The sequence below is a fragment of the Myotis nattereri genome (assembly GCF_964212035.1).
Source record: "Myotis nattereri genome assembly, chromosome: 13".
NCBI lineage: Eukaryota > Metazoa > Chordata > Mammalia > Chiroptera > Vespertilionidae > Myotis > Myotis nattereri.
Genome location: NC_138088.1, coordinates 20,916,264 through 20,942,607, shown reverse-complemented (window position 1 = coordinate 20,942,607; position 26,344 = coordinate 20,916,264). Strand labels below are relative to the sequence as shown.

The window sequence follows — 26,344 nt, the reverse complement described above, 5'->3', positions numbered from 1 at the left end:
CGTGGGGCCCCGCCTCCCTGGGGCTTTCTCCTTCCGGGGGAAACGCTTTGCTACAGGAAGTGACGGAAGCTGGGTGGACCAATCGGGTAAGGCTGTCTCTTCCTTTCCACGCGGTGGACGAGCTCGGCAGGCCTGCACCGCTCGTGCTGAACGATGCCGGGGAAACTCCTTAGTGACGCAGACTTGGAATCAGACGCGGCCATGGGAAAAGTGGAGACACCGAGGAAACAAAATGAGAAGGTGCCACCGAGGGCGGAGGGGCTGGGGCTCGGCAGGACGCGTGGCCGGGGTGCGGGAGGGGAGGGTGCGCCGGCTGGGAGCGCGGCGCGGACCCGGCTGGTCGGGAGACCCGCGTGGGTGTCGGCCAAGGGGCGCCTGGGAGTAGCGTTTCCCGTGGGCGGTGGGCGCGCGGCGGGAGTCCTGGCCGAGGCCGGGACGGGTCGGGACTGCGGGGAGCGCCAGGTGTCCCACGTGGTCCCGGAACCTGGGTGCCCCGCACCCGGGGCACTGAGTTGGGCGGTTAGGTCCCCAGGTTTTGGCTCAAGCTCAGACCTGACTCCCGGCCGGTGCGTGCGCGGAGAGAACTGTAAGTCAAGTCAAGGTAGGGATGGCCGCTTTAGACGAGCGAGAATTTCACCCACCTGCACACGTGGGCGGCGTCAGCGGAGACGCTTTCGTCCTACTCGGGGAGGCATCGTTTCCGGTGAGCAGCCCTTCGGAACTGTAGTTCTGCACATCAGTTCCTCTTAATGTGAGCGACCAGATCGCCCGCTGGAATGCAAAGCCCTGTTGTGGTGCTAACTGTGCACCGTATTTTTGAGAGTGGCCGGCGGGGTGCAGTTCTCCTGTTCCTTTGACAGCGGCCTGCCTCCTTGTTGTTAACTTATTTAGATAGTGATTGAATTGTGACCGGGTCTGTTCTGAGGTCAGTGGGACCAAAGTTTGTCCCAGAACTTGTAGACGACTTAGATCTTTTCTTGCTGTTTCCGGGACTTTTGGATGGGGCGCTTTTACAACAGCAGTCTTCTGGCCTTGCAGGAAGCCGAGGGGGCACAGACGCGCCTTCCCAGGTGGGGCGGACACTCACTGCTCTACTTTCCCTGCCTCCGTGGCCGTGGTCAGTTGTGGGATCTCAGATTAGGAGGGACACGTCCGAACTCCGTTATATTCCGAAGGAGACCACGGGGATGGGAAATCCACTCTGATTTGGTGGAACCAAGGGATGAAAACTCTGAAGTCGTGGAGAGGGGGCGGGGGAACAGGCTGTTTTCCTTATGTCTGAGGGACGGTCATGTTGGAGGGATTACCCTCATCCAAGATTCGAGAGGCCACACCTCAAGTTCTAGGGAGGCAGAGTTCAGCTCCGTACTTGTGAGATTGCTGGGGCTCTGTCGGAGAGGTTTTAACAGGCTCCAACAGCTGCCTGATGGTGTGCAGTAATACTGAGTAATGAAGGTTTCAGTAATGGGAAGCGTTGGAGAGGGTCAGACGTTTCAGGTAGGAGCCATAGTCTGATTTGGTTTTGAGGCTTCACGCATTCCAGCCCCTTGTAACTTGTGCTTCACCCCCACATCTTCTTTAAATGAGGTTCGTCTTTTTTACACATGGGGTGATAGATTATGAGTTTTTATAGCTTTTTGGTTCATGAAGTTTCTCTGTAAATTCATTTACCTGTACATGCATTCTAGGAAAGAAGAGTCTCTATTCCATCCATGCACATATATGGCCTTATTACTTTTATCAGAATTAAACTGCTTTACTTGGTCACTTGCTATAGTGTATTTAGTTTAGAGCCCGTGGGAGCATCCCATGAGCCACCCGAAATACTTCGTGAAAATTTGATTTTACAACTTTTGGACTAACATGAATTGAGTAGTTACTAAGAAGCATTCTCTTCCAAGCTAATGACGTTATTGCTGTAGACTTATCTTCATATAGCTAATAGTACTAGGAAGCATAGTTTGATTTTTGCCTTACTGCAAGGTGGAAGTACAAATGTTGAAAAATGCCCTCAAATTGTGTTCTTCATAATTGTATAATCTAGAAGTAATCCTGAATTGATGTGTATCAGATGCTTTGTGCAGTGTTTGCATTTTCTTTATTGATTTTTTTTTTTTTTAGAAAAGTAAAAAAGAGAAGCCAAAATCTAATAAGACTGAAGAGGCAGCAGAAGAAAAGGAAGAAGCCATTTCCCCCAAAGCTAGAAAAGTTAAAAAGAAAGCAGAGCCTTCTGAGGTCGACATGAATTCTCCTAAATCCAAAAAGGCAAAAAAGATCGAGGAGCCATCTCAAGATGAAGTTAAATCCAAAAAGGCAAAAAAGATCGAGGAGCCATCTCAAGATGAAGTTAAATCCAAAAAGTCTAAAAAGATCGAGGAGCCATCTCAAGATGATGTGATTTCTCCTAAAAACAAAAGTGTAAAAAAACCAAAGGAGTCTGTGGAAAAGAAAGTTTCCTCTAAAACCAAAAAAGTAAAAAAAAGTGAGGAGCCTTCTGAAGAAGTGGATGCTCCTAAACCCAAGAAGATAAAGAAAGAAAAGGAAATGAATGGAGAAATTGGGGAGAAAAGCCCCAAACTAAAGAATGGATTCTCTCATTCTGGACTTGACTCTAACTCCAATGAAGCTGCCAGTGAAGAAAGTAACAGTGAGTTGGAGCAGGTAAGGATGAGATATGTATGATTTCAGATAAATAAGTAAGTAATCACTACATACTTAACAATGGAGGAAATTTGATTTGTTAGCGCTTCATGGGGTCTGTTGAGCCTAGAGTCAGAATGGCTCCTTGCAAGTAAGCAGATCTAAGTTTGGGGAAAATCTCTCCAGACGCTGGCAGCTTATTTGTAAGTCAGAAATCAACAGGAGGGATGTAGTCATGTGAACAGGCCCTCCTTCTCTTAGGGGTTTCACTAACCAAGATTAAGTAGGATTGTAAGTCTCTGTTTAGGCTGTTAACTAACTTGAGTTGAACAGGGTGAATAAATCTGCTTGGAAGCTAATTCTGACTGCTTTCAGAATCTCAGGAATGTCCTAATTTTATAAACATCTTGTGTTTGTAGGGCATGATCAACATTTAAGAATTTTTTTGATTATTAAAAATAATATGTGATCTAGAGAATTTAGGAAATATAGAAATTTATTTTTAAAAGTTTCCTTAGAATTTTTGCATTCAGTAATTCAGTGAATATTAAGCACTTTTCAGGTACAGAAGTAACCTGTTGATTTTGGTATTTCCTTGCTGTACTTTATATATGGGATTATCTTTTTAATCAGATTAGGATTGTACTGTATGCAGTATTGTATCCAGACTTTTCCACTTTTTTTTTTTAAAATATATTTTTATTGATTTTTTTTACAGAGAGGAAGGGAGAGAGATAGAGAGTTAGAAACATCGATGAGAGAGAAACATCGATCAGCTGCCTCCTGCACACTCCCCACTGGGGATGTGACCGCAACCCAGGTACATGCCCTTGACCAGAATCGAACCTGGGACCCTTGAGTCCGCAGGCCGATGCTCTATCCACTGAGCCAAACCAGTTAGGGCTTTTCCACTTTTATATAAGCATTTCCCCCACTTGTTAAATAATTTATTTTAATTATTTATTAAGTAAAAATATTAAATATTCTTTTTTTTAATACGTTTTATTGATTTTTTTTACAGAGAGGAAGGGAGAGGGATAGAGAGTTAGAAACATCGATGAGAGAGAAACATTGATCAGCTGCCTCCTGCACACGCCCTACCAGGGATGTGCCCACAACCAAGGTACATGCCCTTGGCCAGAATCAAACCTGGGACCCTTGAGTCCGAAGGCCAACGCTCTATCCACTGAGCCAAACCGGTTGGCTAAATATTCATAATCCATTAAATATTCTTAATGGTTACATAATCCATCACTTAAATTTTTAGAAATTCACATAATTATTGGGCATTTTATTTTTTCCAATTTGTTGGGCATTCGGATTTTTACTATCAATGCCACTGTTTGGTCCTTATTTCCTGTGGATGTATGAGAGACGTTGCTGTGGAAAAGGGCTAAGACCTGTGCAACCGCGTAGTTGTTTGGAATGGCTATGGAATAGTTCTTAGTTGAGACTGATCCTGCCTTCACTAGCCATACATAGTGTATGTATGGTATATATTTGCTACAGATTTTTCTTCTAGGGTTTTACAGATTATTTCCTTTTTATTTTTTTGTATTTTATTTTTAAAATATATTTTTAGCCGAAACCGGTTTGGCTCAGTGGATAGAGCGTCGGCCTGCGGACTGAGAGGTCCCGGGTTCGATTCCGGTCGGGGGCATGTGCCTGGGTTGCGGGCATATCCCCAGTGGGAGATGTGCAGGGGGCAGCTGATCGATGATTCTCTCTCATCGATGTTTCTGACTCTCTGTCTCTCTCCCTTCCTCTCTGTGAAAAATCAATAAAATATATATTTAAAAAAATAAAAATAAAAAATAAAATATATTTTTATTGATTTTCTACAGAGAGAAAGGGAGAGAGATAGTCAGAAACATCGATCAGCTGCCTCCTGCACACCCCCTACTGGGAATGTGCCCGAAACCAAGTTACATGCCCTTGACCAGAATCGAACCTGGGACCCTTCAGTCCGCAGGCTGATGCTCTATCCACTGAGCCAAACCAGTTAGGGCGATTATTTCCTTTTCAGACCTTCATTTACCCATAAGGTTTTTGTGTCTTTTGGGTTGATTGAGAAAGGTATGTTAGAATAGGTTCTTTGGTTTCTTTCTCAGAAGGCTTCTCTGTATTAACCTGCAGGGGTAAAGTTACTGATTTCTTTCTGTGGCCCTTTACTTGATAGGAAATACCTGCGGAACAAAAAGAAGGCGCTTTCTCTAATTTCCCCATATCTGAAGAAACTATTAAACTTCTCAAAGGTAATATTCTTAGACTATTGTATAAATTAGAACATATTATTTGGAAGCACTCCACCATATTTGTTGAGAGGAACTAGGATGTGTTCCTATGTGCAGCCGTATAATGAAGTAGATCTATATGTACAACGTAGGACTACACTAGTGATGGCCTTTGTTGGCTCTTAAACAGGTGGTTAACATTTATTCAGAAGTGTAATATTTTCCTTTTTTTATCCTCTTCCACTTGTTGAGGTATCTCTAGGTTAATGACACCAGCCTGGCTTAGGATTCACCTTAGCGACGTGCCTGTGCATGAGCCAGGTGGTCACAGATGCCCAGCTGGGTGTTTTCTGAACCAGGTGTTGCACAGTCTGGACTTGGACTGCAAAGCATCTGCTTCTCACCTTATACTGACCTGTGGATGACATTTCATGACAAGCAACTTAAACTCTTAAAATAATAAATATTGACTGTAATTCGGTGCTTTAAAGTATATTGATATTTTTCAGTCAAATAGCTTCTTCACCACTAGAATATATCTGAACCTGAATTTGTAGATGTTGAGAAGGTAGAATTCCTCCTCCCATGAGGCTGATACTTGAAGAACTGCAATGTCAGTAACACGGTTAATCTGTTTACAGCCCGTGGGGTGACCTTCCTGTTTCCTATACAAGCGAAGACATTTCACCATGTGTATAGTGGAAAAGACTTAATTGCACAGGCGCGGACAGGAACTGGGAAGACTTTCTCCTTTGCCATCCCTTTGATTGAGAAGCTGCTGGCGGAACTACATGACCGGAAGAGAGGCCGTGCCCCTCAGGTAACTCAGACGCCACCAGGGCCTCCAAATTCTCACGGCAGACATCTCTTGGGCATTGTTTACAACCCTACTGTTTTGTATAGGGTTCTCCTTAAAGCCTTTTTTGGGTATTTACTGTATATCTATCTGCAGGTAAACCTGGATAATTCTTTTAAAGTGTTGGCCACAGCCCTGGACAGGCAGCTCAGTTGATTGGAGCATCATCCCAGTACGCCAGGGTTGCAGGTTAGCTCTCTGGTCAGGTCACATACAAGAAGCAACCAATGAAGGCATATATAAGTGAAGCAACCCCCCCACCCCCTTTCTCTGTCTCCTTCCCCAACTCTCCCTCTCTCCCTTCCCCCTTCCTCCCTTCCTCTCTCTCAAATCAATTAAAAAAAATTTTTATAGTGTTGGCCACAAATCCTATATATTTAAATATTGTTATCCATCCCATGGTTGTGACCACCTGTATTATTTATTAATGTTCACAATGTTTCTGTCAAACTGTTAGATTGTCCCCAGGGCTCACGGGTTTGGTCAAGTGTCTGTCATTTTTACTTGAAGTGGAAAAAGCATTTATTTTTTTATTTTTAAAGACACAGGCATTTTTATTTATTGATTGATTTTAGGGAGAGCTATGTATATATAGACAGAAACATCCATTTGTTGTTCCACTTATTTATGCATTCATTGTTTGATTCTTATATGTGCCCTGACTGGGATTGAACCCACAACCTGGGCATATCAGGATGATGCTCTAAGCAACTGACCTACCTGGCCAGGGCGGGAAACCGTTTTTAGTAGCGATGCATGAGTGGAAGGAGCGACACGCAGAGAGGTGAAGAAGCCAGCCACCCTACTGCACTAAAATGCCTGTGTTGTCACATTGGCTGGAGGTTCTTGTACCTGAATTTCTGGCCCCACCTCACTTGTTTACTGGCCTTTTGTGACCATGCTTCCGTCTCATTAATTTATTTGTTTACTGCTGTTAACAAATACAGCAGTAAATGAATTATTCTGGCACCTAGAATACCATCTGGCACATAGTGGATATTCAGTAATATCTGTTGGATGAATGTATTGGGTTGTTGCTCTTAAATCCTATTTGTGTCAGGTTGTTACCTTACTGGAGGATCTGTAGTGGTTTCATGTTGTGTGTCCTGCTGGATCAAAGACTGCTCCAGGGTTCAAAGTCCCTCATCATGTTGGTCCTGCCTTAGGTTCAGGTCACAGGTTTTGGAGCCAGGCTCTTTTATTTATTATTTATTTTTTTGTTAATACTTGCCCGAGGATATTTTTTCATTGATTTTGCAGTGGTTCTCAACCTTCTGGCCCTTTAAATACAGTTCCTCATGTTGTGACCCAACCATAAAATTATTTTCGTTGCTACTTCATAACTGTAATGTTGCTACTGTTATGAATCATAATGTAAATATCTGATATGCAGGATGGTCTTAGGCGACCCCTGTGAGAGGGTCGTTCGACTGCCAAAGGGGTCGCGACCACAGTAGAGGGGAAAGATAGAAACATTGATGTGAGAGAAGCACATCAATTGGTTGTCTCCTGCACGAGCCCTGACAAGGGCCCAGGCCGGGGAGGAGCCTGCAACACCCGTACATGCCCTTAACCAGAATCAAACCTGGGACCCTTTGGTCCGCAGGCCGACGCTCTATCCACTGAACTAAAACAGCTAGGGCTGGAGCCTGACTCTTAAATCCAGGCTCAGCCTCCTCTTAGCCTTTGGTTTTAGAAATCTCTTGTGTATCATTGTAGAGATTATAGGTGAATACCTTGTGAGAATTGAATGAGAATATTGCATATTAAGCATTTAGTAGAGCCTGAGGCACAGTAAAAGCACAAATATTAGCTAATGTTATTAGCGGTGTTGTTCCTTTCCTGGCGTGCTGTTCTTTAAGTACCAGCAGCTCCAAGAACATCGCCCCAGCTGCTCAGCCTGCTCCGTGCAGCTCCTGGAGCACCATACCTTTGGGCAACTACTTCTCTTCTGATTGGGGAGATCACAGTGGTTTCTTCTGAGTAGGCTTGTTGGAAACTATATTATCCTTCCACACACACAGCGCATTACAAAGCACATGTTTTGAAAATACTTGTTACGAATTAAATTTAGTTTTTTCTTTTCAGGTACTGGTTCTTACACCCACAAGGGAATTGGCAAATCAAGTAAGCAGAGACTTCAGCGACATCACAAAAAAGTTGTCAGTGGCTTGTTTTTATGGTGGAACTCCCTATGGAGGTCAAAGTAAGTAAATTCAAAAGTGAGGAAAGGAAAATGCCATTCATTGTTGGATCCCCCGGTTAGATCCGACCTTGACATCCGGCTTTACCTGGTCTAATCATCTGGTGGTTTTCTTTGTTGTTATTGTTTAAAGTTGGTCAGTAACACGGTCCTGCCTAATGATGTGTCAAATCCTGTGTATCCTCCTCAGGACTTTTGTATTACGTATGTTTATCTAAAGGCTGTAAAGGTATCTTACTGAACCCCAAGGACAGAGTCCAGTTGGGCCCTTGGAACTAGAAACTCGGAATTGAAGGTTACTCCACCCCCCCCCTTTTTTATAATAGGTTTTTATTGATTTTTTTTTTCTTTAGAGAGAGAGAGAGGAAGGGAGAGGGATAGAGAGATAGAAACATGGATGCGAGAGAAACATCATCGATTGACTGCCTCTTGCACACACCCCCCACAGGGGATGGAGCCCGCAACCCGGGCATGTACCCTGACTGTGAATGGAACCCACCACCCTTCAGTCTAAGGGCTGACGCTCTAACCACTGAGCAAACTGTCTAGGCATGTCTTGGTATCTTTATCTTCAATCCTTAGCATATTACCTTGTAGTTGGTAAAAATTTTAGAGTAAAAATATTTGTGATTGGTACCCCAGCCTAATAAAAGGACTTAAAAACCAAGCGTATCTTATCGTTATGTTCTCTATAGTTGAACGTATGCGGAATGGGATTGACATCCTGGTTGGGACGCCAGGTCGAATCAAAGACCACCTGCAGAATGGCAAGCTAGAGCTCACCAAACTTAAGCATGTTGTCCTGGATGAAGTGGACCAGATGCTGGATATGGGGTTTGCTGACCAAGTGGAAGAGATTTTAAGTGTGGCGTACAAGAAAGGTAAACTCCAAGGAATTGATAAAAGGGATAAGAAGAGTGGTGATTAAGTAGTTTTCTAAGAGTTAAATGAAGCTTTAGGAAATTGGGAAGTTACTTACTTTATTCAGGAAAACTTGAATTAAAAATAATTCACGATTTATCAGAATTGGGGGAAATTTGAGAAAGTAAGGAGAATTTCCTATCTACCAGTTCGGTGTACTTGACTTTTGGTACATTTCTTCCTGACTTTGTGCTATTGCATGTAAGTATGTGTGTGTGCATTAATGTAACCCCACTGTGCATATACAGATTGGGCACAGTAGTCCGCGAAGTGGTTGTGCCATGATTTAATTCCATGTATGTGTTTTAATTTTTAGATAATATAAATTCTGCTTACAAACATTTTTTGTGCAGATAGCTTCCTTTTATACCACAGTGTTTGGAATTAGTTTTTTAGGATAGATTTCCAGAAGTGAAATTACTGAGTTGAATGATATGAATGTTCATGCTCCTCAATAGTTATCGTCAAGTTGCTCTCAAAAAGGGTTCTATGAGCTTACACTGCCATTTGAAATATATGAAAGTGCAATGAATTGGTGTCTTGTGTTTTTTTTTTTTTTTTAAATCTTTATTGTTGAAAGTATTACATACGTCCCCCCCCCCCCCCCCCATTGACCTAGTCCGCCCCCACATCCCACCCCAGGGTGTTTTTCACTTGGTAGGATTTGTTAGAATGGACAGATTTTCCTTGTGGTTCATAAAGGCCAATGGTCAGAAAGAAAATAAGTTTCAAGTCCTTTTGCTATTTCAAGGATTCTTTTTTAAAAAAGATATTTTTACTGATTTCAGAGAGGAAGGGAGAGGGAGAGAGAGATAGAAACATAAATGATGAGAGAGAATCATTGATTGGCTCTCTCCTGCACACCCCCTACTGGGGATTGATCCCACAACCCGGACATGTGCCCTTGCCCGGAATCAAACCTGGGACCCTTCGGTCCACAGGCCGACACTCTGTCCACTGAGCCAAACCAGCTAGGGCTATTTTAAGGATGCTTTACATAAATTATTTAGGCAGTATTTATTTGCCTGTTGGTAACCTGTGTCTTTCATTTTTGTGTCTTAATGCCTGGCTTGGCCTAGTGGTTGCTGTAGAGTGTTAATGGAGCCTAGAAGAATTGGGTTAGGTGGAATACTATGTAGGCTTGTTTGGGTTATTCATACTAACTTTTTTACCCCCAAAGATTCAGAAGACAATCCCCAGACACTGCTTTTTTCTGCAACTTGCCCTCATTGGGTATATAATGTTGCTAAGAAATACATGAAGCCTACATATGAACAGGTGGACCTGATTGGTAAAAGGACTCAGAAAGCAGCAATAACTGTGGAGGTAAATGATTCATTTAGTTGCTAGAATTAGTAATAAGTTGTATATCATTTTTTCCTGTCTGATTTTGATAGTTTTAAGATTGGCAAATACGAAGTCTTTTTCTAGATAAACACAAATCCATGTGAAAAGCCAAGTAAAGACATATATGGTATCTGTGTTTTCTAAGTTCATTTTCTGGTAGTTTGATTTCATAATTTTTTTGGAACCTAAATCTGTCTGAATGATCTAAACAGAAATTACCCCTAGGCTTTAAACACTAGAGGGCAGAGGAGAGATCTAGTGCTTTGTGTTGAAGCTGTTTTCATCTTAGGGTCAGGTACCTACCTGAATTTATTTCACCCAAGGAGTAGACATGTAACTGACTACTGATTGCATTTTTCAGTGGATGAAAGAACAAAACATAGAAACGTTTTTCTTGTTGTTTGGTTTCCTGTAGGAATCTAAATGCTATTTCTTTTCCTACATTTTCATGGTTTACGTCAGAAAGTAAAGAAGTCAGATGCTCTTTGGAGAAATGGAAGGAGCCCTCTGCTTTCATGGTTTAGTTTTTTTTCTAAACAGTGGTATAGTCTGCTCTAGGTGGGCTTAACTACTGCTTCTAGCACCTTAGTGGTGAACAGGTGATTTCAGGTTCTAGGTATGTTTATGAAATTGACCTTTTCCCCTCTCTTTTAAGCATCTGGCTATCAAGTGCCACTGGACTCAAAGAGCAGCAGTTATTGGGGATGTGATCCGAGTGTACAGTGGATTTCACGGGCGCACTATCATCTTCTGTGAAACCAAGAAAGAAGCCCAGGAGTTGTCTCAGAATACGTCCATGAAGCAGGTTGGTCCTTCCTCTCCCTTTCCTTTAGGGAGGAAGCATCTTTTACTTTTCATATTTTTACTAGAGGCCCGATGCACGAAATTTGTGCAAGGGGCTCGGCCCTTGCAGTCCCGGCTGCCTTGGCTGGTCCTCACTGCCCCGGCTTCATCTGGAAGGTCATCCAGACGGCTGTCCAGAATGTCATCCGGACGGTCGTTCGGCTGTTTGGTCTAGTTAGCATATTAACTCTTTATTACATAGGATTGATTTCAGAGAGGAAGGGAAAGGGAGAGAGAGATAGAAACATCAATGATGAGAGAGAATCATTGATTGGCTGCCTCCTGCACAACCCATACTGGGGATTGAGGCCAAAACCTGGGCATATACCCTGACCAGGAATCTAACCATGACCTCCTGGTTCATAGATTGATGCTCAACCACTGAGCCATGCCGACTGGGCAGACAAATCATCTTTTAATTAATAGAGTATACATGTTAGAGCTCACCTAACCTGTCAGTCTCATCTCAGAGATGAGGAAAAAGTGGCTTAAACCCAAAGTTACACCAGCTAATAGATTTGGTCACTCTTACCTGGTGTTCTGTACCTTTTAAATATAGGTGGGTGCATTTGATTTAATGACCAAAGATTGGAAGTAGTTTTGAAGCTTGTCCATGTAAGGCACATATTTTCTTCCCACTTCGTATTATTTTCAGTAGAAGTAGCACCAAAATATGAATCTCTTTGACAGGCCTCATTGGTGATGTAAAAAAGTACCCGTATTGTTGGATCTGGATTCTTATGCTAGCTTATATCTTTGGCAGGATGCCCAGTCATTACACGGAGACATCCCACAGAAGCAAAGGGAAATCACCCTGAAAGGTTTTAGAAATGGTGATTTTGGAGTTATGGTTGCAACCAACGTTGCTGCACGTGGATTAGACATCCCTGAGGTTGATCTGGTTATACAATGTTCTCCACCAAAGGTAAGTGTTTTATATTTTTGTTTTGTTGTTTCTTTTGGGTACTAAAAATGGAAGTTGTATCGTTACTTTCATTTGATTAATAAAAGCCGTGTCTTGAATGCTAGGGGTGATTTAAAATTTATTATGAGGCTCTCCCCTGAGAACTGACAGTTGAGTGCAAGTGTGATCACTGGCCAGAGGTAGGAAACATAATTTCTGGTTAGAGGGTCAGCCCTGGAAGGCTACGTGGAGGTGGTGCAATTTTGAACTGGACTTTTGAACATGGGTAGGATTTAGATGGGGTGGCGGCAGGATGGATAAATTCATGAGCTAGAAAATAGAGAAGGGAGAAGAAGCTTGTAGTTAGCAGTTTCCATGGCTAAAATACTGGGGGTTTTTTTGGGAGAATGGAACCTATAAGGGAGGACCCTGAAGCACAATTTACGTGGTGTGGACAGTACTTGAAATTAATAAAAGACGGCCTGAAGGAGCCTGTTACTATCATATCACTTCACCTCCCCTCAAACTGGCAAATCCCTCAGGATTAAAGGATGGAAAAAATACCTGATTACTGTGATCACAAGTGATCAATTCTTTTTATTTATTTATTTTTTTACTATTTATTGATTTCAGAGAGGAAGGGAGAAGGAGATAGAAACATCAATGAGAGAGAATCATTGATTGGCTGCCTCCTGCATGTTCCCTACTGGGGATCGAGCCCGCAACCCATCCATGTGCCCTTGGCCGGAATTGAACCTGGGACCCTTCAGTTCGCACAGGCTGATGCTCTATCCATTGCCTGAGCAATGGATAGGGCACAAGTGATCAATTCTTATGAAGGAAGTCCCGTAAGTGTGTGGCATAGATATTGTTTAAATGAGCCTGCAGACCTGTGCTGTCCAATTGATAGCCACAGCCACTGGGGTTGTGGAATACACTTGAAATGCACCTAGTCTGACATGTGCTATAAGAGTAAAACACAGGTTGGAATGTTTCTTTCTTTCTTTTTTTTTTTTTTAAATATATTTTATTGATTTTTTACAGAGAGGAAGGGAGAGAGATAGAGAGTTAGAAACATCGATGAGAAACATCGATCAGCTGCCTCCTGCACATCTCCCACTGGGGATGTGCCCGCAACCCAGGTACATGCCCTTGACCGGAATCGAACCTGGGACCTTTCAGTCTGCAGACCGACGCTCTATCCACTGAGCCAAACCGGTTTTGGCTGGAATATTTCTTATTTTAAACTTTTGATTACTATGCACTGGATTTTGAAGACATGAGAAAAGAATGCAAAATATCTATCTCATTTTGATAACTTGTTTTAAATAGGTAGCATATTGAAGTGATAAAACTTTTGGGTATATCGAGTTAATATTAAAATTAATTTAACCTTTTAATTTTTACTTTTTAGTGTGGTTACTAGAAAATTACAGATTGAAATTACATACGGTTCTGTCGGACAGCACTGTTTAGATGGTGCTTTGTGCAGACGTGTCCATGGGACAAGGACCATTGGTCTAGAGCAGGGGTGGGCAAACTTTTTGACTCGAGGGCCACAATGGGTTCTTAAACTGGACCGGAGGGCTGGAACAAAAGCATGGATGGAGTGTTTGTGTGAACTAATATAAATTCAAAGTAAACATCATTACATAAAAGGGTACGGTCTTTTTTTTTTTTTTTTTTTTTTTTTAGTTTTATTCATTTCAGGATCCGGCCTGCGGGCCGTAGTTTGCCCATGGCTGGTCTAGAGGTTTTGAAAAATTGTCACAGTACTTTCATATTTTAAAAATTGATTTTAGATGGAGAGAGGAAGGGGGAGAGAGAAACATTGACTGGCTGTTCTACCTATTCGTGTTCATTGGTTGCTTCATTTTTTAATATATTTTTTCTCAGAATGCTTCATGAATGCGTGTATATATATATACATACATACACATACACACAGGATAGATTAGGGGGTTGTAGGAGTGCTTCTGTAAGGAAATTGGTACACATACACACATACATGTTTTTTAATCTTTAGAGAGAGAAACATTGATCAGCTGCCTCCTGCATGCTTTCTACGGGGGACCCAGCCCACAACCTGGGCATGTGCCCCAATGGAATTGAACCAGCAACTTCTTGATTCGTGGTTCGAAGTTCAATAACAGCCACACAGGCCGGGCTATTGGTTGCTTCTGGTATGTTCCCTGACTGGGGATTGCACCCACAACCTTGGCATGTTTGGGGTTCTGCTTAACAAATTGAGCTACCTGGCCAGGGCTTTACATTTTTTTTTTTTTAAATTGGTTTTATTGGGATGACATTAGTAAAATTTCATAGGTTTCGGGGGTACAGTTCTGTAATACATCATCTGTATATTGTATGTTCACCACCCAAGTCAAGCCTCCTTCCATCCACAATTATCCCCTTTCCCCCTTCTCCCCCTCCCCCCTTTCCCTCTGGTACTATTGTCTATGAGGTTTTGTCTTTTTTTTTCTTAATCCCTTCACCCTTTTCACCCAGTCCCCCTCCACCCTCCCCTGTGACAGCTGTCAGTCTGTTCTCTGTATCTACGAGTCTGTTTCTGTTTTGTTTGTTAGCTTATTTCGATAATACTTTAATATGAATTGAAATGCTAAGGAACCTCTTCCCTCATAACCCCGGCATATTTACCTCCACTCTTGCCTCTGTGTAGACTGCTCAGGTCCTTGTCTATTTTTTGTTGTTATCACTCTTGTATTTTACTTCAATAGGATGTGGAATCCTACATTCATCGTTCTGGGCGAACAGGTAGAGCTGGAAGGACTGGGATTTGCATCTGCTTTTATCAGCACAAGGAAGAATATCAGTTAGCGCAAGTGGAGCAAAAAGCGGTAAAACTATTTTCTTAGCCTTATTCAACAAATGTGGAGTTCTAAAGTCGGCCTTTGGTTTCTTTACCCAGTTTTTATTAACTTGAAATTAGTTGTATTTCCAGTGTGTGGCCATGACTCAGAGTTTGTTAGATACATATTTTATACATTGTCCTACAATATAAGGCCCGTTTTGAAATACTTGGCATTTGAAAGCAGTGGTTTTGTTTTCATATTTAATAATTATAATGGGTGTTTTATGTTAGAAAGGCAGCTTTCAGACCATGAGAACACATCAGAAATATTTAAGGCTAGATTAGGGGGTTGTAGGAATGCTTCTATACGGAAATTGGTACTTCCTCCTCCAGGGTAGACTGCTCTTAGTGACTCGCTTACAAAGAAAATGGTAGGGGTGGTGGGGCAAGGGGCAATTACAGTGCCAATAGCAGGCAAATGTTGCCTGGCAGTTGATCATAGTTGACAGATAAGCATGTACCCCTGATCCAGTATGATGAGGCAGCTTTCACCTCTGGTCTTCTTTCCCAAAAACCCATGACCCCGTCTAAGCATGTGAAAAGTATCAGATAGCTGAATTGAGGGACAGTCTGCAGAATACCTGGTCAGGACTCCTTAAAACTGTCCGGGTCATGAACAACAAGGAAACATAAACTGCCACAGATCAGAGGAGACTAAGAAGACATGACGATTCGATGTAATGTAGTTTCCTGGATTGGATATTGGAACGGAAAGAATACTAATAGAAAAACTAGTGACATTCTGATGAACTCTGGAGTTAATGGTAAAGCAGCAGTTGGGTTTCTTAGTTGGGATAAATGTGCCACAGTAATAACAATAAGAAAACTTGGTGCATGATATATAGGAACTCTTTGTAAATCTAAAACCATTCTCAAAAAGTTTTTCTTATAAATATGTAATATGTTTGGTAAATATAAAAGATTAGAGGGAAAAAAAAGATTAGAGGATTACCAATCTCAAAGAAAATAGTTAATGGCCATGTTGTATATTAAACTATAGTTCATTTTCTTGTAGGGAATTAAATTTAAACGAATAGGTGTTCCTTCTGCAACAGAGATAATAAAAGCTTCCAGCAAAGATGCCATCAGGTATGTTCCCTGCCACTGCTGTGGGGATTGAGCTCGAAACTCAGGCGTGTGACCTGACCGGGAATTGAACCAGCAACCTCTCAGTGCACAGGACAGTGCTCAGCCAACGGAGCCACACCCACCAGGGCACGTGACATGGTTTTTTGAAAAATAGGAGGCCCTGGCTGGTGTGGCTCAGTTGGTTAGAGTATCATCCCATATACTGAAAGGTCACAGGTTCAATCACTGGTCAGGGTGCATACAGGAGGCAACTGATTGATGTTTCTCTCTCTTCCTCTCACTCTAAAATCAATAAAAAACATAAGCTGTGGCCAGTGTGGCTCAGTTGGTGGATTGTCATCTCCTATACCAAGAGGTGTGGTGGGTTCAATTTCTGGTCAGGGCTTGAGCAGGAGGCAGCTGATCGATGTTTCTCTCCCTCCCTCTCTCTCTCTTGCTCTCCCTGAAATCAATTTAAAAAAAATAAACAAGAGGAGTTCATGATAAAAAGAAATACTAGATATTAGCACATTAATAGCTGGGGAAAGTTCTGCAAATGAAAAGAATTTAACTCAGCATTTTTCAAACGTATTTTTAGCATGTCTTTCTTTAAACATTCTGCAAACAGGGTTTCTTATGACACCAGTTAAGAAAATTTGGGGTGAAATGTCGGGAAGGAGAAAAGAGACAAAGATGGTGATGGTGGGGTATGGGAGATGGTCTTGAGCGGGACAGGCCCGCCAAATGAGGCTGCCTCACGTAGCCTATTCGTCCTTGTGGACGATCTTTTTCAAATTTGAGATGTGACATTTATTATCACCAAGATAAATGTATAGTCTCGTAAAGGCATGTATCATTTTTAACTTGATTTGAGAGTCTTTTTTTTTTTCTCTTTTATTTCAGAATGGAAATAGTTGAAGTATTTCCTGATTCTAAAAGTAACACATGCTTTATTGATGCACATTTTAAAATTGTTAAGTTTTTTTTTATAACACCGTGATGAACATCTTAATATCTTACTATTTTCTTAGGATAAGACATTTTGTTTTGGTGGTTAGAACTAGATAAAATCAAAGGAATGAATTTATTACCACAGAAATGTGATGATTACATGCTTTGCATCAAAATGATGTGTTAGACCTCGTTAGAAAGTTACTAATTTAGCCCAGCTGGTGTTGCACAGTGGTTGAGTGTTGGCCTGTGAACCAGGGGGTCATAGTTTGATTCCTGGTCAGGGCACATGCATGAGTTGCTGGCTCGATCCCCATTACGAGGCTTGCAGAAGGCAGCCAATTGATGTTCTCTCTCATCGATGTTTCTATCTCTATCTCTCTAAAATCAATTATGTATATTTGCTAATGGGCATAGGGATTCTTTTTAGGGTGATGAAATGTAATGGAATTTTAGGCTATATATATATATACACATATATATATGTGTATATATATATATGTGTATATATATATATAGTTACTTGAGATGTCTTGAAAATGAAATCTGTCAGGCAGGTACAGGGTGGAGGGTGTCAATGGGGAAAAAGGGGAGACATTTGTAATACTTTTGACAACGAAGATACATTAAGAAAATGAAATCTGTCCACTTCTATCCTTCTAACGAATATATTCTCAATCACACTATAGGTTTTTGGATTCTGTTCCTCCCACTGCTATTAGTCACTTTAAGCAGTCAGCCGAGAAACTGATAGAGGAGAAGGGAGCCGTGGAAGCCCTGGCGGCAGCTCTGGCCCATATTTCAGGTGCCACATCTGTAGACCAGCGCTCCTTGATCAACTCAGAGGCGGTAAGGTCCCTGTCAGATACCTGATGCGTTATAATTGGGAGTTGGAGCAGGATTTGAAAGTGTTCCCTTTAAACTTCCCAATTGTTTCAACTTTTTATTTATTTTATTTTTCAATTACAGTTAACATTCAGTTTATTTTGTATTAGTTTCAGATGCACAGCATAGCAGTTAAATAGTCACATACTCCACAAAGTATTCTAGTAATTCCAGTACCCATCTGGCATCATACATAGTTATTACAATGTTGTTGACGACCCAGTTGTTTTAATTTTTGCTTGAAGGCAGATGTATATAAACAAACCCTTCGAGACATAAAGCAGATTATTGGTTGCCAGTGTCCCTGAAAAGGGAGGAAATGGCCGTGACTGCTAATGGGCATAGGGATTCTTTTTAGGGTGATGAAGTGTTCTGGAATTTTAGATAGGTTGATGTTTGCAAATTTTGTGAACTTACTAAAAACCCCTGAATGGTACACTTTAAAATGGTGAATTTTGTGGTTATGTGAATTGTATCTCAAAACTTGAAATTCCTAAAATACACACATACATAAATGTACATAATACATTTGTCCAGCATACCTAGAAACTTTAGAAGGTGTATGCTTTTCGGTTTCTTTTTTTAAATTTTGAGGTAACTATAGGTTCACAGGTTGTTATAAGAGATAATATAGTGAGCTCCCTGTACACTTTGCCCAGTTTCTCCCAGTGTTAACAGTTTGCAAAACTATAATGCCACAATGGGGTTATTGACTTCGGCACAATCCACCAATCTTACTCAGGGTTCCTCAGTTTTACTTGTACCTATTTGTATGGTTGGTGGGGGGTGGGAGGCAGCATATCCTTTTAGGGAGAACTTTTCCAGAAATATTTTAGAAACATGAGGGCAGGTATTTATCAGCTAGGTTTGCTTTTAAGACTTTAATTTTGTTCCCCTTTCCTCCATAGGGCTTTGTGACCATGGTCTTGAAGTGCTCAATTGAAATGCCAAACATTAGCTATGCTTGGAAAGAACTTAAAGAGCAACTGGGTGAGGATATTGATTCCAAAGTGAAGGGAATGGTCTTTCTCAAGGGAAAGGAGGTAAGGAAGGCTGGGACCCCTGTTGTGACCTTGCTTCAGTGGCTTTCCGCGGCCATAACGCACTGTGTGGGGGTTTCTCCCTGATCTCGGGGCGGCTGCATATGTTCACTCTCTAGTTTTCTCTGGGCAGTGCCATCCATGACCCTCAGCTCCACTTAGTCACGGACACCTACCCCCCATCCGTATGGATCCTGAACCGCCTGCCTCCAGTGCTGGACTTGAAGATCCAGCTGCTTCCCTGACATCTCCACTAAGATGGAGTTTATTATTAAGCAACTTAAAACAAATACAAATTCTTTAATTCACATTCAAAATTTAAAATCTTGCCTTCCAAAAGTGGTGTTCTTTCTCCTGAGTCCTGCTCTCAGTTAATGACACGGATCAGCACAGTAATTCTCAAACATTTTGGTCTCATGACCCCTTTACATTCTTAATAAATGTTGGGGATACCGAAAAGCTTTTGTTCATATGGGTTACATCTAGTGCTATTTTCCATATTAAGTTAAAACTGGGACTCTAAAACAAGAATATCATGTTCAGTTAGTCCTCAGAGCATCATCACATGTCATGTGGGGTCTGGGAAACTCCACTGCACCCTTGGGAAAGAATGAGAGTGAAAAGGGCAGATGACATTTCAGTATTCTTATGAAAATAATTTTGACTTTGTGGAACCCCCTACAGATCTCAGGTTTCCAGGGTACATGGACTATACTTGGCCTGGTGAACCAAATGAGGTTTATTTTCAACTCATTTCATGTCCGACCACGTTGGTTATCTCTAACTCCATATAATGTGTGGGATGAAGTCTAAACTTTCCCATGGAGGATAAGATCCTGTATGAGCTGGCGCCTGCCCCCGTCACCACCTTCATCTCTGCCTCCTCACCACAGCACCCTCCTCCACTCCAGCAATGCCAAGCACGCCTTGTTTTTTCTCATCCTACATGCATGGACCCAGTATTTATAATATTTCTTTCTTCATGGTGTCCTTTGTGACTGGCTTAGCTCTAATCTCCCTGTGAAGCTTTCCCTGGCCATAAGCAGCGTTGGGGGCATCTGTTTCTGTCCTGCAGAGTTCTTAGGGCATACCTTTATTCCGGTAAATTTTACTTGCTGTGCTTGCTGGCTGAGAGCCTCAAGAACAGTATAATCTACTCAAGGGCAAAGACTGTTTTCTAGTTCTGTCTGTACCCAGTGAGAGCCTGTCATTGAATACTTAGTAAACATGTAAATGAACATTACCACAAATGACAAAATCTGTCAGTACCTGATGCTGCCTGTGATTATACCTGGGTAAATTGTTGGGTAGAAGGGCTGTTCCTCATAAAATGTTGCAATCACAACCAACCAGTGGGGAGGGGTGCCTGTGTCAGTTGCAGGGGTAGTTTGAATATAGTATAAAAAATGGGTACCAAGAAACAGGACTTAATTGGAGATAATGTCTGTTTATTATCAAATATAGTGTCCTCAATTTAATTTTTTAGAAAACTTCATAGGAGGCTGAATTATAAAAAAACTAGATTAATCGTAGATCATTTATTTTTCTGCTTTAGTTCGGCCATCTTGAATAGTTGACAATCTTTCTGATGAAAGGCAGTGTTTCAGACTATAAGTTTTGGAGCCATACTGAGCAGAGTTCTCAAACCTACTCTACTTACCAGCTGTGGGGCCCTAGGCCAGTCAGCCTATCCAGTCTTCTGTTTCCTCAGCCATAAATGTAGCTAATAGTGACTTGAGGATGAGCACAGTGCGATAGCCAAGAATGACCTCTACTCAGTTCTAAATAGTTTTTGAGTCATATATATATATATATCTCAGCCTTTTGCTATTGTGCTTTGAGAGGTACAGTGTAGTGTGTTGGTCTTCGTCTAAAGTTTACCTTAAATTAATACTTTTTTTTGACTCGATAATGACAAATTTATTACTTTCCATGGCTTCATTTCTGTGGACACTTAAAAGAAAAAAGTCTAGTACACTCCAAACTATGCATTTAATTTTTTTTCAAGCATTTAAAATATCTTGCTTAGGTACATAATATTTATCCCTTCCAGAGTTTTCCTGTCCATTATTATCTTATTAAATAACAAGAAATATGAAAAGCTATAAAGAGATAATAAAAATAAAGGACACAAGAAGCATTTCAGAACCTTATTGATGGCAAAAAAGAGGCCATTTATAAACAGTATTTGCTGGTTATACAATTTTTAAATATCTTAATGCGAAATGTGATATTCCATTTTTTAAAAATATCTTCTTTTTAAAAAAAACAATACCTGGTTATTCAGTGTATTACTTAATGTGCATTTTATAATTCAGGTCAAAGGCTGGATTAACTGCTTTTGTTTTGATTTCTAGGGTGTTTGCTTTGATGTCCGTACTGAAGCAGTCACAGGAATACAGGTATTCTTTTTCTTGGATTTTGAAGTTAACATATCTAAATTGTAGAATGTTTGTTATTGAAAATACAGAATAATAGAAAGGAAACAATAGCTCTAGGCCCTTCACTAAAAGACAATTAAGAAGTTTAGGATTTTTCTCTCCTAACATTTTATTCTGATATATTTTCTTGGTCAGCCTGCTTGTTTTTTTTTTCCTACAGAGTATATCCAGACTCCCCTATATATGTTACATGAGGTTGACATAAACTTTTTTAATTTCTATATCTTTCTTTATTCACTACTGCTGTGAGAAACATGTTTGTACAAGGTATATTTATGTTTTACTGCCTGAGAGCTTTGGATACCTATAGTAATTGAATTGAATAAATGATACTGTGATGATGCTATACTATGAGGCTACTTCTCTCTCTTTTTTAAAAATATATTTTTATTGATTTCAGAGAGAAAGGAGAGAGAGAGAAAGGTAGAGACATCAATGATGAGAGAGAATCGTTGATCAGCTGCCTCTTGGGGATCAGCCTGCAACCTGGGCATGTGCCTTGACGGGGCATCGAACCATTACCTCCCGGTTCTTTGGTTGCTGCTCAACCACTGAGCCTTGCTGGCCAGGCTTTGAGGGTACTTTTTATAGTGAAAGTTATTTTTCCACCCTTTAGTGACTCTGGCTTTTGGGCCATGAAGGTTAGTATTTTTGACCAGTGACCTTTTACGCACTTAGGTTATCAATCTAGTTTTTCTCTTTGAGAAAGGGCAAAAAATGTCTTTCTCGTGTCTTTTTAAACCAAATTCAGTAAAAATAAAAGAGGAAAAAACAAAAGCATCTCTCAACAGGAAAAATGGCATGATTCCCGGCGCTGGCAACTCTCTGTGGCCACGGAGCAACCGGAGCTGGAAGGGCCGCGGGAAGGATTCCGAAGCTTCAGGGGACAGCGGGAAGGCAATCGAGGCTTCCGGGGACAGCGGGACGGAAGCAGAAACTTCAGGGGACAGCGGGACGGAAATAGAAACTTCAGGGGACAGCGATCAGGCGGTGGCAACAGAAATAACAGATTCCAGAACAAAGGCCAGAAACGGAGTTTCAGTAAAGCGTTTGGTTAGTAATTGAAGTAGACGATTTATATGGCAAAACAGAACTATGTTTGGCAACATGGAACTGAACTTTTTTTTCCCATGCAAAGTTAAAAGCACATTGTGTTTCCTTCCTGACCACTTGCCCTGGCCCATCTCTCCCAGAGAGATAAGCTTCATGTAAATCACTTCATCTGATTGTCATTTATAACTTTATTGCTACTTCTGTATCAGGTTTTCCTTTTGAAAAGGTATATGAATTCATTGCATTTTATTCTAATGCATTTTTTATATATTATAAGATAAAGTCAAGGATGTATCTGCCTATACTTTTAAGTTGACCAGTCTTTATACTTTAAAGCAGTGGTTCTCAACCTTCCTAATGCCCCGAGCCTTTAATACAGTTCCTCATGTTGTGGTGACCCCCAATTTCATTGTTACAAATTGAACATAATTAAAGCATAGTGATTAATCACAAAAATAATCTGTAATTATATATGTGTTTTCCGATGGTCTTAGGCAACCCCTGTGAAAGGGTCATTCGACCCCCAAAGGGGTCGCGACCCACAGGTTGAGAACCGCTGCTTTAAAGTATCTCTGAATAGTGTTCTTCCCTTAAGTACCTATGCAGAATGCAATAGTCTCTGAGAAGCGCTTTCTTCTGTAATTGGCATTCTTCAGCCACCTCCTAATGATTCCTCCTGTGATCCTGTAACACGTCTTCTGAGAATTAACACTGAGCGATGTTTTGAAGCAAGATTTCAAACAGCTTGGATGTAATAGTGTTTATGCCAGCCTATGCTATAGATTTGGAGGATAGTGATACATATGATAGGAGACAGTATGTAGATTAGCCATCATTTTGTGCACTTTGATACATTTTTAGCTTCTCAATATAGAGTGATTTGTGCTTCAGTGAATTCTTCATAGATTTTATACATCTATATATCTCTATATATAACAAAATGGTTTTAATAGAGAGCAAGTGTCTCTAAGGAATTCTAAATGTATGAGATGGCTCCATAACTTTCTTCATAAGTAAGGAGGTTGGATATATGGGGCTTGGTGACAGTGTATTACACTTCCTATTTACCAAGAAGGAATTAAGGGAATAGGGGGCAGAGATTTGCATTGCTGAAAAATCAAAACAAAACAAAGCCACTGAAAATACTTTTCATATGCAAGAAGGAAACATCTGTTAAGAGCAAAGAGAAGAGCAAGTGAAGATAAAGTATCTTTAATCGGTAGAAACTTAATGGGTCATTAATGTTTCTGGCAGTTAATGTCTAATGGGCAAACTGGAATTTTTAGGTAGAATGATCTGGTTTAGTTTCTCAAAAAAGCCTATTCCTATAGCCATAGTATAGGAATCTTTATTAAACTGCTACTCCATTGGGAGGTTTTAAAGACAAGCTATGTGATTATTTTAAGTTGTTGCTTTGAGGGAATTTGAGAACGTGACATAGCCTCTGGCCAGATAGTTAACTGAGTTCTCAAATATTACTTCTCTGAGAAACCTGCATGGTCCAGGAGCTTAAGAATGGCATTGTCTTCTCGCCTTCATTCCTAGAAAATCTGTACTGGGAATCTCAGGGAATAAACTATGACGGGAGAAGTTAAACTACATGGCCTGTCTTGTTTTCATTTAGTTATTTTGGATAACTGAACTCTTTCTAGGACTTGGCTTTTCTCACTTAGTAGTGTCTTTGTATCTAACTGCCTTTTACTTGATCACTTTGCAATAAGGGGCTCAGATAGCCAACTCACCCCTGATTCTCCAGGCTATGTCCTTTTTCTATTTGGGCTTCAGTTCTCTCTTTGAATCCTGACCGGATGTTTCTCAGTTCTCAGTTTTATTTCTTGATCCACTTGTCAGTGTTACCACTTTTCCTCCTGTTCCTCGTGGCTACCTGTCAAGCCACAGGAATTTAGGGGAAGGTGTTTGGTGACAGAGAACTCATGTGCCTTGTGGATTATAATTAATAAGAAATAAAACATTTCATAGTTTAGATAGAAACGGGTACTTTATCAAGCAGATTAAAAGGACATAGTACTTGTCCTTTATTAAAACCTTGATGTGGATTAGCCTAAAGAAAAATAATCATACCTAAATCAAGAATAAGGGGGAAATTATTGGATATTTCACTTTACACAACTTAATTTTAAGGAAAGCATGGCTATGGCTGTTTTAGTAAATGAAACTAAAGTCTCTTCTGGATCCTAGAATTCAAACTATATTTATAAATGTATAATTCAGCTACTGCTCGGTTGAAATGGGCTTTTGCGCTAGCCTGGGGAATGTTACCACTTTTACTATTTTCTACAGAGAAAATATTTTCCAATTTATGAACTCAATGAACTTTTAAAAGCCAGCCCATTTTTACATTGGTGTTATCTATGCAGTGGTTTCTTTACAATTGTACATAAAATGTTTTTATTATAAAATTGCGTTAATGTATAAAATATTGCTTTATGCCATAATAAAGGTATTAGTACTTTTTATGTTTTTGGTGACTTTTTTCCTAAAATTGAAAATAGCTTGAAATTTTTATTTTAAAAATAAATGGTGCGTATAAAAGTTCAAACATAGAAGAAAAAACATAACAGTCACCTCATATCTAACATTTTTGTGAGCATCTCTTCCAGGAATTCATGTACAAAATTGGAACCATTTTCATTCAATTTTGTGAGTTGCTCTCCCTGCCTCAACATGTAGTGCACACTTCAGAAAGTATAGATGTATGACATTTTGAGACTACATATTATCTCACTGTATATTTAGATGGCCATGTTGGTTATTTGTAAGTTTTCTCTATTGTACACAACCCTAAGATTTACCCTCGTGTAAATCTTTGCCTACTTGTCTGATTGTCAGTTTAGGACAAATCTTCTAAAGGAATTTCGGGGTCAAAGTGAACGTTTATTAAGCTCTGGTGCAAGTTGCTTGTTGATGCGGTACCAGTTTACAGTTCCACCCTACAATGAATGAGAACCTGTTTCCCCACATCAAGGGGGCCCTGGATTTTGGCTTCCTTTTGTCAGTTTGCTAGGTACAAAATACCATTTTTATTTCAATCTCTTAATTGAGTGGGGGGTAATATTTCCTATTTATTGACAATTAGCATTAAAAATTACCCTATATATTTGTCTTTTTTTCTACTGGTGTCTGCCTCTTGTTGATAAGTTCTTTGTTTATTAGTAGTGATTGTATGTAGCAAATACTCTTGAAAATTTTTTTGTCTTTTAATTGTGTGGGATGTTTTGACAAAGTTTTTATGCAATTGTAACTATCAATCTTTTATCATTTCTGGCTATATCTTATGCTTAGAAAAGTATTCCCCACCCCCAAGGTTATACTAGTAAAAGTTTCATTTTCTTCTAGAATTCTAACTTAATCTTTACACTAAATCCCAGATTAATTATAGACTGAAAAATTGATTTTTAAAAAAATATAGTTTTTCTTACTGATTTCAGAGAGGAAGGGAGAGAGAGATATATAGAAACATCAGTGGTCAGAGAGAATCATTGATTGGCTGCCTCCTGCTTGCCCCACACTCGGGATCGAGCCTGCAACCTGGGCATGTGCCCTGACCAGGAGTCAAACCGTGACATGGTTCATAGGTAGACGCTCAACCACTCAGCTATGTCAGTGTGGCTCTCGTTGATGTTTCTATCTCTCCCTTGCTCTCCCTCTAAAAACCAATGAAAACATATTTTCTTAAAATGTATTCAAATAGTACAGAGTTTTGTATACTCCACTCAGAATACCCTGGAATCACTCCACATTGGTTCATAGAAACCTTATTCTGTGCATCATACTCCATTGTGTGGGTATAACATAGTTTATTCAACCTTTTTCTTATTTCTTATGTAAGCAAAATAGATTTCCTATAGTTTGCAGTTACAGACAATGCTGCAGTAAGGAATCTTGTGTGTCTGTTTCATAATGTTGGAGGTATATTTTCAGGGTAGATTCCTAGAAGTGGGATGGCTTGGTTAAAAGGTAAGTGAATATGTAGTATTTTTATTTATTGACAAATTCCCCTATAGAGAGGTACTTTTTTCCTTGCAATTTAGTTTTTGAAGAAGCCAAGTCATTTGTTTTTCATTG

General features: G+C 40.4%; 1 protein-coding gene across 1 annotated transcript; it reads left to right on the top strand.

Moving 5' to 3' along the window:
* The first annotated feature begins 61 nt into the window (after positions 1-61).
* On the top strand, positions 62-24,728 carry DDX21 (DExD-box helicase 21). The gene is made up of 15 exons (XM_081104729.1): positions 62-240; positions 2,122-2,661; positions 4,820-4,895; positions 5,516-5,694; positions 7,819-7,936; positions 8,629-8,814; positions 10,035-10,180; positions 10,857-11,006; positions 11,808-11,969; positions 14,687-14,806; positions 15,836-15,909; positions 17,529-17,688; positions 18,633-18,767; positions 21,122-21,166; positions 21,997-24,728. The coding sequence occupies exons 1-15, from the start codon at positions 154-156 to the stop codon at positions 22,261-22,263; spliced, it is 2,445 nt and encodes an 814-aa protein (XP_080960855.1). The 5' UTR covers positions 62-153; the 3' UTR covers positions 22,264-24,728.
* The last annotated feature ends 1,616 nt before the right edge of the window (positions 24,729-26,344 follow it).

What these genes read in the sequence shown, in the direction of transcription:
- DDX21 (XM_081104729.1), top strand. Translation starts at nt 154, where the DNA reads ATGCCGGGGAAACTCCTTAGTGACGCAGACTTGGAATCAGACGCGGCC. An exon ending in GTAACAGTGAGTTGGAGCAG is followed by an intron (nt 2,662 to 4,819) that starts GTAAGGATGAGA and finishes TTTACTTGATAG; the next exon opens with GAAATACCTGCGGAACAAAA. An exon ending in AACTATTAAACTTCTCAAAG is followed by an intron (nt 4,896 to 5,515) that starts GTAATATTCTTA and finishes ATCTGTTTACAG; the next exon opens with CCCGTGGGGTGACCTTCCTG.